General features: G+C 32.0%; 1 protein-coding gene across 12 annotated transcripts in view; it reads left to right on the forward strand.

Annotated features, from left to right (window-relative positions):
- Positions 1–14,819, forward strand: part of LOC106130554 (basement membrane-specific heparan sulfate proteoglycan core protein) — a 167,224-nt gene that overhangs the window by 47,525 nt on the left and 104,880 nt on the right. For 11 of the 12 annotated variants that reach the window (XM_060953760.1, XM_060953761.1, XM_060953763.1 and 8 more), the window contains exons 2-8: positions 11,279–11,411; positions 12,227–12,311; positions 12,620–12,684; positions 12,885–13,044; positions 13,361–13,545; positions 14,026–14,166; positions 14,506–14,673. In XM_060953760.1, coding sequence (XP_060809743.1) covers positions 11,279–11,411; positions 12,227–12,311; positions 12,620–12,684; positions 12,885–13,044; positions 13,361–13,545; positions 14,026–14,166; positions 14,506–14,673 — 937 coding nt within the window. The remainder of the gene's footprint in view (positions 1–11,278; positions 11,412–12,226; positions 12,312–12,619; positions 12,685–12,884; positions 13,045–13,360; positions 13,546–14,025; positions 14,167–14,505; positions 14,674–14,819) is intronic. The other variant, XM_060953765.1, reaches the window with a different exon arrangement.

Below are 14,819 nucleotides of genomic sequence, written 5' to 3' on the forward strand. Positions count from 1 at the left end.
TGAGATTTTATCACGGGTTTTTCATGTTTAAAGAATTAAGACCAATGCTATACAGAGCATTAAATCACAGTCTATATTATTATGTCAAACATTAAAACATATAATCACGTCTGATTCAAATATTGCAGTTACAGATTGCTAGGCTATCATAGGGCTTAAAAGAAGAAACTCAATAAGCCTATCCTTTAGGCGCCTTTTACGACATACATGGAAACAAATTGGAGGTTAAAAAGATTTTAATAAAATTCATTAGGAATTCAGAAAGGTAATTCTTACATAAAAATTATTTTTTCTTGAAAATAGGAATAGAGTCATGCATTAAGTATCAAAAGACCAGAAATCAAAACGCAGCTAGTTACTGAACATGACTGCCTCTTTCTGTCGCTAACGATGTCTGTACTCAAAGTCGCGATATAATAGAAACGTCGACAATATGCGCTTGAGTTTATGTGAGATGACGTTTTCCTAAAGAAATTATCCTAATTTGAGTACGATTTTGTAAAGTTTATGAATAGGGAATTATGTATTCTTATCGTTTCCTTACAACTTTGATCTAACAATATTTTTAAATAATTTTTAACATAGTAGATTACTAAAATGATTAGTTGTTAAATTAAATTTACAAAAACATATATGCATTACTAGAAGGAAGGAAATATTTGTATCAATACTAGATTGTTTGTTAAAACTGAATTTTCTAGTGATTTGTTTTATTTATGCGTCAATAAATGTTTTAATATAATGTTATATAATTAAATCTGCCTTGAGTCATCGGGCAATACAAATGCCTAAGAATTTGTTTACAACGTTTTTTTTATTTTTAAGTATTGCATCATTTAAAATTCTAGCTAAACGTCGCCATGTGGTTTTTCCGAGACTACTGACTCGGTCTACCCCGTAAGGGATACAGACGTGATGTATGTACATCATTGTTTTTTATGCAACGGTCTTGACCCAAATTTTTGTATCTCAAAGATGTTAAATATCTTTCAGCAGACTACTTTACTAACAAAATAAATACGTCTATGCCAGACGTTGTATTAGGTGCTTTGAGAGTTGTGCGATTATTTTAACCTATTAACTCTCTTTCATGTCTGAGTTTACAAATTTGTATGTTTCATGTTTTTACCTGTGCAAAATTTTTATCAATTTCACCTTACTTTTGTGTGTGATAGTGATGTTCAATTATCAGGCCTTATATATTTTAACGTTCATCCTACTAGAGACTTTTAGGTTTCGACTTTACGGCTGAGTCACGAGAAGTGTAAGGGCTTAAACTGTTCTATTATGGAGAATATTTTGATATTTTCTTATTTCAAACGAATAAAAAAGTGGTTTAATTAAGATGTTAATTAGGACTGCTGCTGAGGGTTGGGGGTGAGCTCTTTAGCTTTTCTTTAAATTTTTTAGCCGAAGATTCTATAAATTGATTTGCAAAGAATTCGCGGTCCTGTTATGAGCAGCTATCCGCAGACGCTTTCATGTATAACGATTAGCTGGTGATGAAAAGCTGAAAAATTCATATTGAACTATAACTTGAATTGTAGCTATACTGTCTCTAGTGAGTCAGCCTGTTCGAAATTTCAAGTTTAAAGCATGAAATTGTGCTCGTTGTATTTTTGACGTGTTGCAAACGATAAAATCTATTTTAAATTCAATTGTTTATAAATATGCGTCAAACCCCGACGGTAACGTGGTCTGGTTTGGCTAAAATTAAATATTGTTACTGACTGATAGCCCAAGGCCTTACTATAAACATTGTTAGTAATTTGTATGTAATTTTATTATTATTGAAATCCGTCCTGATTTCCACCGTTTGAGTACTTTGTTTAAAATGTAAACACATATGATATTGTTGTTACGTTGTTGTTGTTGTCCAATAAAGTTTAAATAAATAACTACTATGGCGCTATAGTATACACTAAATAATATATATAGCATATAATAAATAATAATAATTTGGGTAGATCGAGCGCTGAACAGCCAATTATAATTGTCTTAAAATGTATTAAAAATAATCTCAATTTCATCATTAAGCCGTTTAATCATATTTATTTCTAATTCAGCCATACAGCTGAACATGTTCTATAAGTCTTTTCAAGCCTTTTTGCTCTGTCTACCCAGTATGGGATAAAAAAGTGATTACAAGTATGAATGTAATAATAATGTATATTGGCTGTCGTTATTTTTATCACTTAAGCCTAAATGGTAGACATTATTTGTTCTTCTTCTTAATATTATAAATACTTATACCTAAGTAAAATATTTTTGTTGTTTTTGAATATAGGATATTTTTGCAAATATCTAAGAGGCTTTAACATACAGCTTATATTTAATACGATTAAAACAAGTGCTTTCAATGTTCTCTTCGAATACTGCCCACGCCCCTCTTAACTGATTGCAATAAGATAAAAATTATGAGTATTCGCGAGAATTGTATGTATGAGTCTCCTTGACATGTTATTACTCATAACTTATATAAGAGAAAATGGCCTTTTCAAATAATAATTCATTTATCTTTAATGTAAAAATATAAACATAAAAGAATTTGGGCGAATTTTTAATGCTAAAAGATTTTTCTAACAGTGGACCTTTGACTTAAATGTTTAATAAACTGTTGTTAATTAATACGTTACAGTTAGAAATTAATAGATTTGCTCTCTTTATTCATGATATGTCTATACTAACTTGAGTCAACATAAAGTAGGGTTTAATTAAAACATAATATTTACAACTTATGGGGAAAATACTTACGCATATTTGTCTCACTCATCATGGCGTGTTCTTAGTTGCACCCTTTGCAATTAAGGTATATTAACGCATATTTGTTAGAGTTAAAACAAAAGTCTAAAATGTACTTACTTTACCTCTATATATACTAAACTCTAAAAAATATGCCTAATACTTTGTTCTCGCATTAAGTATTAAAAATACACTAAAGTATGTACAAGTGGGTTTTAGAAATTCCCGTTATAGTTATATGTGAGAAGACCAAAATCAGTGTTGTTTGAAAAGAGGGTGAAGTCAGTATTTCAGTCCATGCTTACTTCTCAGAGTTCGCTATAAATAGCATGAAAGCGATACCGCATATAATGTTGTGAAAATATTGAAAAAACATTAATACCGCAGGCATAATTTTTGCAGATTGTATGGCAGAATGAAGAGTTAACACTGAGCATACGACCTTTTTGAACAGCTACTATCCAATCTGTACACGCTATGTCCAGTTATTTAAATACATCAGCTATGTTATCTGTAACTCATTCTCCTGTACTGTAATTGTACCGTTTAGTATAAAATAAATTAGTGATTCATTAAAGCCACCAACATTAACCTATTTAGCAAGATTCCGATGCATTAATCCATAGTGCTTTCGTTCTTCATTAGCCTCTAACTACATAAATAGATTGAATTTAATTGGAAGTTCGTGAAATGGAGTTTGAGTCTGTCCCACTCAAACTCATTTCACGAACTTCCATTTTTTCCATTTCCTCACGAAATAAGTCCGCTATTAGCATTATTGCTTCGGTCCGGACTGTTGAAATTTTGTATTCTAAAGGTAACAAAAATAAATGCCCAACATGTTACTATAATGTAAAATATTAAAAATACATTGTATACTTAAACCTACTTATTTATGCATAACATTTTTCCTATTTTATAGTCAAAAGACGTTGAGATTTAAAACTATTTTACATGCACCGTTTTATAAAATTCTCGTATAAAATGTTCGTTTTATAATCTTCGCTGTACGAAGAGTATACAAGAATATTTTTAAAGTGTTCAAAAAACCTCAATTTACTTTATACGACTTTTACGTTGTCACAAGTGGCTTTCATCATTTATCAGACAGACTGCTATAAAACGGAACTCACACGACACACTTATTAAAGCCAATCTCATCATTTAGTGATGTCAACAATCAAATGACCACCACCAGTATGTGGCCTAATTTAATATTAACCCAATTTTTACAATGGCTGAGAAACTTTTAATGAATCAACTCATGCAAATTGAGTTGAAAATTATGACTTCACTCCTTGTAAATGGTATAAACTTACCTACTAGCTTCGCGCGCGTAAAGTGTATGAGAATTTCGGTATCCTCTCGTAGTTCTCTGAAAGCATACGTTGCCTTTTAGCTTCCTATACGCTCAGTATTTGAGCTTGCGTACACCATCTTAGGCCACATCTTGCTTGCTCAGGCAAATTATTACGAAAAAAATATCCAAATCTATACTTAATCGAAAATTTAAAAATCTACGTAACTTCCCAAACTAAAAATACGAATAACTTTATTAAGTGACCTAAGCATAGATGTACCACAAACACATACACACCTAAATCCCAGTGCAAATTCTAAGCGAAATACACTTTTCAAGAGTCAAGGGAACGTAATGTAAAACAAAAATGGGTCGTAAATCAAAAATCTCCCGACAAAGTCTCTATAAAGCGTCATTAAGAAGGTCATGATTCTGAAATAAATCGAGAGTGAAGCCGCAATTAGGGGTGTCGGCGGGGCTTCCCGGCCAATTCGGTCTAGTCCGACTTGATCCCTTGGACGGGGCCGGCAAGCTAATGGGCAGCCATAAGGAGGAAACAGAAGGGTAACTTATACGTATATAACTACTTACTAGCTGTTAACCAGCGCTCACTAGCTGGTACCAGCGAAGCTGTTTGACCGCCTTAAATCCCTTTTAATTTTACTTATTAGGTACATTACATTAATGTCTAAGATATTTATATTATATTAATGCAAAGTTTTTTTTGCGTGAAAGAGAAACGAACACATACATACTACATATATTTACAAACTTACGCATTTATAAAATTTCAGAATATAGGACAAGTTCATATTCTCTTCTTCTCATATTTAAAAGCTAGCTCTTGTTTGTTGAGTAAAATAGAGCATCCTCCACGTCTAACTGTTCATAACCTAACCGTGGGGGTGTGAAGTTTCTCTGGTGTTGAACTGTACAATATTGTAAGTACATAAACATACCACGTCCATATGTAAAAAGAGCAAATAGTCACAAATCTAAGGCCAAGTTAAGCTAGAAAGCTTAATGATGAAATCGATTCAGAGAAAATGATAGGTTGCTAACCCATTGTCAAGAAGATGAGAATCTCAAGTTTATAAGCCTTTTCCTAGATCGACTTTAGAATACATAGAACATAGAATGAAAGGCACACAAGGGTCCTTTTTCACAGTCAGATTTTACAGGTGACAGACAGCTAACTCGTTATTTATATAAAATACATAACAATGCTTACGATTATTTCTTTAATTTTGGAATTTTAAGTAAGTATTTTAACACCCACGGAAAAAAAAAAACAATGTTCTTCAAGATTCTTTAAATTTTACTATTTGTTTGCGAAAAATAATCAGACTATGGGAAAAACAGAAAACTACGGGTAAAAAACAATAAATACGGCTTTGCGTTATAATTTAAATCAATTTAGATATATTTTTGTAATAAACTAGAAGCAACATTATTTTACATTTGTTTGGAGGGAATCTATTAGAAATACTTCTGTTTTCTCTATATTGTTCTACCGTCTTGCGTCGAGCCAAGTCAAACGAAACACACGACTGCTAGGAAAAGTTTGAAGTCGGGGTTTTATCGCCTTGTAACGTTTGAGACGTCTATTAATTAGCGTGTGGTTAGCATCAAGTTATCATATCACACAGACAGAATCCATAATAACATTTAGAACTTATTTTAAAGGATTAAAAAAAATTAAATATAAAAGAACAATTGGACTCTTTTAATAGGTAAGTAAAATAATTAATATAACGTTGTGAATAGGTTTTGTAATTTTGATGTAGCTCACACTGAAAATTAATAAGGATGCGAGAAATTAATATCTGCGTCAATATTCGTGGCATAGCGATCACAAGGGTTTTAATTTGGTTTTGGTGCTTGTTGCTAAGAGATTCTATTATCGGATCCCAAACAATCAAATGATTTTCTAATTGCTTATAAGTATATAATTTAATCGGATTTATTTATTTATGTACACAAAACTAAATACAGGAGTATTTAATACAGTAATTCTAGTATGAATGTGCTACTATTTAAGCCATGACAGGAAAGATGAATTTTGGAGCGGTGGCTTTTTTTATTCTGAATAACTTTTAGTCTTTTAAACGTATGTTATAGATACACAAAATCACATCATTACCTCTTACCTCCTATTAAAACATTTATTAATTATTTTAAACATATTTAATTTACTACCGTCTTATAAACTCGTAGATTAATAAACAAGGCATTAATAAATATATTTTTTTATTTAAAAAAATATTTTTATCAAAATATTTTATTTACGTGACGACACACAGTAAAAAAAAATATTCTACATATACATAGAAATATTCTGATTCTATGCAATAACTGAACATAAGCGAACGAAAAATAAGCTTTCAGGGATTTTGTTGAGAGTTCTTATTGGAAGATGATAGATGACCTTGAGGGAAATCTTCGTACTGAGAGTGGGTAGAGTAGGTATTCGGCATAATAAGGCTTAGCGATTGGTCAACAGATCTCAAGTCCCGCCCACATCTAACGATCTTTTGGCAACAGGCGCAGTTGTTCAACTTAATGCCTCCACGCCGACGCCGACCTATCCCAACAATGAAATAAACTGCGAAATGGTACAAATATCATAAAGAAAAAAGAAAATAAACCAAGTATTAGCAAGCAATTATAAGTAAGCAAGTAAATACTATAAAGTTCATTGAAAGGAGTATACATAAAAAAATTAAACAATATAGTTCAAAGGCGGGCTTATGCCTTAGTCAAAGTAACCAACCTTAAATTTAGAGAATCACCTTATTTAACCAGCCACTATAAAAATGTTTAACTTGTTCTGAGTTCTCTTTTATTGCGGTTTATTGTAACTGAAGATACTAACGCCTTCTTTGATTTACAATGCAATTGACATTTATAGCGAAGGTCTTACATAATTTTTACATAGCACGGAAAGTTCCTTCATAGGGATTGCTTACTCTGCTATTGCCTAAATTATTTGTTATCTTACCCGTATGCTCATCTTAAAAGACGGTTTTTAATCTTAATAGAAATGTTGGTACATATGTTGTAACGGCAAAGTAAGTAAACAGAAAATAGTATCGAATTTAAATCTATAACGTTTGTCCCGTCTACTAGACAAAGCCGATAGTTTTCAAAAATACTGGAAGTCTACTCGTACAGCCAGGTGTATATTTAGTCCAGTACCTAAAGAATAATAAGTTTAGAGGTGTTTCACTTCCGCTTTCTACGTTTTAAACATGAATGAATATGTGCGTACTAGTCGCCTGGTCAACACCAAAGCTGCTAGATTCTTCAAATAAGGAATCAGCATTTTGAAAAAGTAAATACTTAACATCAACAATAAAGAAAACTTTATTTACGCAGTACAAAGCATACAACAACATAATCCTCTAATTAGTTCAGCAGCAAAAATACACGGGGTCCAAAAACATACAGCCAACAAAAACAGACAAACGTGGCTAAAATTTTTGATGAACACCAGGAAGTGCAGACACTGAGGGTATAAGTGTGGCCATATGTGATAGAACCACAAACACGGCGTTTTTCTTAAAGTCAACAGAAGCCCATGTCGACAACTATACAACGCTTCATGGCGTCTTTTCCTTATTCTTCTTTTTCTTTCAACTTTTTCAGCTTGCAATTTATTTTTTTCTTTTTTAGTCTTTCCTGTGCGAAAGGCTTCAACGAGTGTAGTATCTTTTATTGTATCTGATAACACATGGATTGGCTCCGACCCCGCAGCAGCATATTGCAAGCGAAGTTTTATAAATTTAATCTCAGACGATAAAAATTTTAAAATTGTCAAAAACGTTCCTTTTGGATTATTTGCTCTGTCTTTGGTATAATACCAGGAAAGTTTAGGCTTGACAATAATATGGCGGATTATCTTCATACATGAACAAATACTTCTTCCCGTTAAAGATAAAATGATTTTACAAACCTCGGTCGATAAAGATCTCTCTTCAGTAGATGTTTCTTTAGATTTTAATAATTCATTTATTTCTTTTTTTCTTAACTTTTGTTCTTTCTTTCTTTTCTTATTTGCAACTTTGTCTTCTTTTCTGCGTTTTTTCTCATATTTTTTCCTCTCTTTAGCAACGTAACTTGAAAGTCTTTTGTTATTCTTATTTTTCGTTCTCGATATTTTTTTGGCCTGTTTTCGACGTTTTTTTAGTAGTTTGTTTTTGTAGGCTATTTTATCTTTTTTGTTTCTTAGTTTACCTTTTAGCTTTCGTCCTTTTCCTTTGTTATCTTTTAATTTTTGTTTTGCTTTCTTTCCTTTTATCTCTTTTTTTCGCTTCTCCATTACTTTAAAGCACTCGCAGGAACACATACATTTATTTTTCTTTTCAGCATTTGTAATAAAATTATTTTTATGTATATTCCTTATATGTAAACACTTACATAATACATGTTTACCTATTTTTTCAGATGGATTTTGAACATCCACCTTCCTCTTTTTACTTCTAAATACATTTATTTTTGAAAACTGTTTTGTTTTGTATCCAGAGAATTTAATTTTATTCTTAAAATTTGCGTCTGAAGATTTTATTTTATTATTTAATTGAATATTTTTATGTCTTACTTGCTCTTGAACTGTTAATGAATGATCGTGTGATAAAACATTTAAGGAATTATGATCACATATGCATTGTTTGCAATTAATATCTTGACACTTATTTTGTGGTTCATTATTAAAATTATACCTATTTATCTTTATTGTTTTTGATACAGTGCTTCGATTTGATCTAAACAATGGAACTATTTTATTCAAAAAATTGCATTGACTTCTTTTCTTCATTCGTACAATCTCTTGTCCTTTAATCTCAGCGTTTTCAGGCTGGGTTTTAAAGAAAATTGTTTTCCCTTTATTTGTTTGGATTCCTGATCTATGGTCTAATTGGTCGTGCAACTTATGTTCTGATTGTTTGATTTTTGTATAAGTTGCTACTATTGTATCTGGATTAGATTTATCAATTCTAAGTAATGTATATTTTCCTTTCTTTTTTGGTATTGCGACATTTTCTGATTGTACAGTTGCAAAATTCTCATTAATAATTTGAACTGATGCCGGCTTTAATGATTTTCGTTTCGATTTAGAAAAGAAATGCGATATTCGATTAACTGATTTACAGTGTAAGTTTGAGGCGTTCTTTGGATTTTGCGCAAAAGACAAGCTTTTTTTGGTAGTTTTTTCACCATCTCCTTTATTGTATTTAAAAAAGATGCGTTTAAAATCGTTCGTTTTATGTTTCTCGCAAAAATCATTTATACACTTTTCGTTTAAACATTTGCAAGTTATATTTGTACTTTTGTTTAATCTTTTATTGCATGTATTGGCATCACAGAAATTCGTTTTAATACAAATTTTTTTGAGAATTTCATGTGAAGGACAAACATATACCTGATTTAGTTCCGTCTTCCCTAAAGTTTTAACTTGTTTGGTTACTTCTTCTTGATTTATAACACACATGTTGGTTGAATCAACTTTCATTGTTATTAAGGGTTCAATTGTCGGTTCAATGTTATCTTGAATATTATTTTTTTTCAATGCACCATCATTGTTTGGCATTAAAGAAGAGGTTTGACAATTACACGAAAAATATTCATTGCCAGAATTTTTATCATAGAATCTCGATTTATGAATTTCATCACAAATACATTCTTGACTTTTCTTTTCTCTGTTTGTTGCACCGTTTTTCCTTGATTTGATTTTCGGACCTTTCCTTTTTATGTTCGTTGTTTGGGATGTGCTAATGCTCGGATTTGAAATTGGAGTGCACATTTTACCATGTTTCTTTGTGTTATAATTATTATCAATTATTTTACATTCAATAAATTTTGCTGAAACGTTTGCTTGACATTTTTTTACATTACGTTCTTTAACATTTTTATCATATCGATTTTGTGGTATTACGTGATCAAGTACGGTATCTTTTTTAATATCTTTTACTTCCCCTTCTTTTTTACATTTACATTTTATTTTATTTTCAGTATTCCTGTGCTCGTTTTTGGTATCTGAGTCTACAAATTTGATAATCATATTTTTTTTACATTTTCCTTTACTATTTACTTTCAGTGACTTGAATTTCTCACATGGATAATTCTTCTCATAAAATCCATTTTTAGGCATAATTACATTACCATTACCAAATGTGATGCAATGTTTAGGATTTGGAACATAACATTGACATTTTTTATTACTCATGGGACATTTAGCTGGAGGAATCCTACACGTTGTGTCCTTATTTCCATATAATTTCACTAAACATTCACAGTTCTTGTCATTATTTTCTTGGTATTGATTTATATTATTTGTATTTACTAAGATTTTCGCATCCTTGCATTCAAAACAAGGCGAAACACCTGTATTCACGAAACGAATATTTTCTTGTGTTTCATTTTCACGTTTATTTTCATAATAGCGTTTACATATAGTACTACACCGAAATACATGTGTGACATGATTTTCAAAAAAATACGGCACAGATGTACTAGCATTGCAATAATATATTATAACCATTTCTTTTGAGGAAATTTTTCTACCTTAATAATTTTGTCACAATGTAATTATACATTTCGTAATTTTTTTACATATTACGATTTTTTTTGGATTTTTTGGATATATTAAATAAAAAAGACATAGTTATAAAGTCAATAATAAATTTGACAATATTACATCACGACAACATTCTATAGTCTTTGTCCTGTCCTATCCTAACCGAAGCAAAGAGGAACATTAGTAAGCACAGAAGACCCGGCCCTGCTTACGAAGCAGTGTAGCTTGAAAAATGTTTCTTATACATTTTTATCTTAGTTTTTTAACTAAGAGTATCTTAATTAAAATGATAAAATTCTGGTCATTCTCGAATGGGACGTGTTTTGACTAAATCCATTTAATCAATTATAAGTAATAAGGATTTATTATTTATAATTAATAAATGGATACTCAAAGGGCTATTTGGTAATTTTTCACCTGTCAAACGGATTACTACTAGGCACCGAGGACTTTGTTATTCAGAGAGTCGATCAGTGGATCGATTTGGTTTGAATTTGGATAATCACTATTATGGCCACAAATTTACACTGTACTGTAGTCAAATAAAGAACTGTCCTGAGAAATTCCCATTTCAATTAATTTTCATAATACTCGTATTAAGATATATTTTTTGATGTTGATATGAAACAATTATTAATTTCTCTTTATAACCATGTTTTCAGATATCGAGAACAGAAGACCTGTATCTTGAAGGGGAAGAAGACGCTTCAAATGAATTCTTGGAAGTTAAGGACACCGATAGCGGACTAGGCGGCCATCTGCGACGATTGAAGCGTCAGTGGTTCAACTTTTTTGGTGAGTATTAGCTTATACATTGTACAATTTTAATCTCTCTCTCTCTAGCTATGTTGATGTTTATTTTTTTCTACTACTTCTTATTAATTGATAGTACCAAACCTACCAAGTCATCTCATAGATAGCGGGTCCCGTGATTTCATTCCATAGTAAGAAAGGTATGTGTGTTCGTGTCCGTGTGGTTCCCGGCACCAATAAAAAAGAATAGGACCACTCCATCTCGTTCCCATGGATGTCGTAAAAGGCGACTAAGGGATAGGCTTATAAACTTGGGATTCTTCTTTTAGGCGATGGGCTAGCAACCTGTCACTATTTGAATCTCAATTCTATCATTAAACCAAACAGCTGAACGTGGCCTATCAGTCTTTACAAGACTGTTGGCTCTGTCTACCCCGCAAGGGATATAGACGTGATTATATGTATGTATGTATGTATGTAAGAAAGATATCTCAGACAGAATATCGACGAAAATGGTCAAGGAAAGACCACAGCAAAAAGTCATGGTCATTGATTTGTTACAGAAATCTAAACATTATCTATAGCACAACAACTCAGTGCCGATATGTGACTTGAAATTTTACAAATATTATTCTAGTGCATTCGATTGCATTAAAACGTTACACACCTAAGTAAGATATACTTTTCCGCTTACAATCATAGAGCTATTGATTGCATTTTTAGTAATTTCCATATTGACCTCACAGGGAATCAAAGCTAAAGCTTATGATTTAGAGGTGAGAAAACAACATTACAAATCAAACATACCGTATCATAAATCCTTCGCCATCAATTTATGATTTATCTTAATATTTCAGATCCTTTTTCTTCGAGTTCAACAACTACCGAAAGTCCTGATATAGAAGAGACCGCTACGGAAGATCCAGATGAAAATGATCTTAAGTAAGCTATTCTCTGCTTATTACCTTTTTGCAATTATCTTGTTGACTGGTAAATAATTAATACAGTGTTGAGTATATAAAGTGTTGAGAAAAATGTCCATTCAACATTTCTTACTGAGAATTCATTAAAAATCTAATAATGGACAAATGAAAACAAAATAAAATTATTATGTATCAAAGTTTTCTACGGTGGGTTAGCACCAGGCGGAAATGTTTGCACGAAATGTAGGTCGTAGGTGTCTATTAAATACTATCTTTAAAGAATTTAATGTGATAATGACATTCACGAACTATTTTTTGTCGTTTCAGAGACGATCTTGAAGATCATTTCGGCTCCGGCTTTCCAGACAAGATTGAACCGGATCACAAGGAAAGTAAGTTAACTGATTATTTAGTTAAAAGTGGTTAAGTAAAGATGTGGATTCTAGCTACTCGAGGCCAATATTTTTGTTGTTTCAAATAATCTGAGGTTCTGTTTATTAAGAATAACATCGTATAAACATCTATTGATTATTACTGAATCCAAAGCAAAGATAGCAGTAAAGAATAAAGAATTCAATTCCTCTGATTTCAGAAACTCTCAGAGTGACGTTTGTGGTCATGGAGCCCTACCAACACGAGTACTCCAACCGGGACTCACCTCAATTCCGAAACTTTTCCCGAACAATTGCTGATGCTGTCGACCAGTTGTATGAGCCTCTTGGTACCAGGAGAACCAGTTTAGTACGAATCCAGTAAGTACATTGATATTTTTACTCCCATCTTTCGTTAATCCATAAACTTTATGTGGAATTGGTTCAGAATGAAAGTGTCTTCCATTTGCCTTTTCTCGTACAAATTATTAATTTGTCGTTGAAACTACGTTGACGACATTTTTACGTTCATTATAGGTACCTAATCTGAGCTCTTGAGTCCTGAGCTGAAATTACTATATTGATAGGTATCTGATTTTGTGCCGTTTTACCGTAAAGAACCTCTTCTGCCTTTTTCATATTTTCATCTTTTTATTGAGCAGGTTACATTTTCTTACTATGATTTTGTGATTTTCAGGTCCCGAGTCAGCGACGAATTCTCCTGCAAGGTTACTTTAGACATCTTGACGACTGGCTACGAAGATATCAACAGGTTGAGTGACATCCTGAGGGAACATATCAAGAACCGCCGGGAGCTTGCCAGTGGAACTAGACGCGTCACTGTTAGCGATGCCGATTTCTCCGCTAATATCATTGATCCAGGTCTGGTCTTCTACAACTGGTATTATTGTTGAATCGAGGGAACTGTTTGATATTGGGTCAGATTAATTAGAGATCAGCTTAAATTAACACATACATGATTACTGTCACCTAATTATTCACCCAAAAATGACAAAGGAGACAAATTATAGTATTCAATTTAAATAGAAATAGCAAACAATTGTCGCAGTGAGATTTTCTTCATATGTTTCTGTTGATATACTATTATTATGGCAACCATCGGAGCAGATAGCAGGATGGTGCGGTAAAGTATTGTATAGCCATTGCATGCTAGACCCAAATACAATCATAATATTTTCGTTTCGGTCCACAGCGCCATCCTTATTAATTTTAGATTTAGCTTTGGCACCTTCATAACTTATTGTGTCATTTGTAACATGCTAAATGTGGTCTCTGGCTAACAACAAAGGTGTCTTCGTGAAGAGCATTGACGACGTGAAAATTGGTATGTAAATATTGTAGATACCCCACTTGGGCCTTGTGCTGATGATGAGGTGGCGTGCGACCTGGACCGGTGTTTCCCAGCCAGCAGCCGCTGTAACGGGATCAGAGAATGTCTGGACGGCACCGACGAACTTAACTGCTATTCAGAGCCTAATTCGGGTATTTCTTCAACATTTTACTTTTATTTAATTCATTTTTACATTTGGTTCATTTCATCACTTACTCGTAGTATCTATGTATTCACTTAATTTTTAATTTCATTTTTTTAAATTAACACTTTTACACATGTCATTGTTTTTTAATGGTTTCAATAAAATTTATTGATTACGTTAAAAGAGTTACCTATTTTTTAAGTACTGATTTTTAAATATATGTTTGACGAAACTAGATATTTTGGTAAAATATAAAGCAATCTTCCCAGACCTTTGTTCATTATATTTATTACGAACATTATTTTTTTAAGTTTTATTTAATTTCTTTTTATTTGTTTTTAATTAGAAAGCACAACGCCCCCGACGACTGAATCCGAATACTACAATCCTCAATGTTCAAACCCTATTCCTTGCAAAAATTCTGTAACCTCTTATTGCCCGGAGCAGACATGTGATGGCTACAATGACTGCCCAGAATTTGATGATGAGCTCAACTGCGGTTTTGGATCACATTGTAAGATTTATTTTCATTTATACATTTATGTTTTTTATTTTTAACAATATTAATACTTAAATAAATAGTTAAACTTAATGATCATTATATTTTGTTTAGCAATTATCCTTTGGGATATTGCGAGTATTTTGTTGTAGCTATGCTGC

The sequence above is a fragment of the Amyelois transitella genome, chromosome Z (genome assembly GCF_032362555.1).
Source record: "Amyelois transitella isolate CPQ chromosome Z, ilAmyTran1.1, whole genome shotgun sequence".
Classification (NCBI taxonomy): domain Eukaryota; kingdom Metazoa; phylum Arthropoda; class Insecta; order Lepidoptera; family Pyralidae; genus Amyelois; species Amyelois transitella.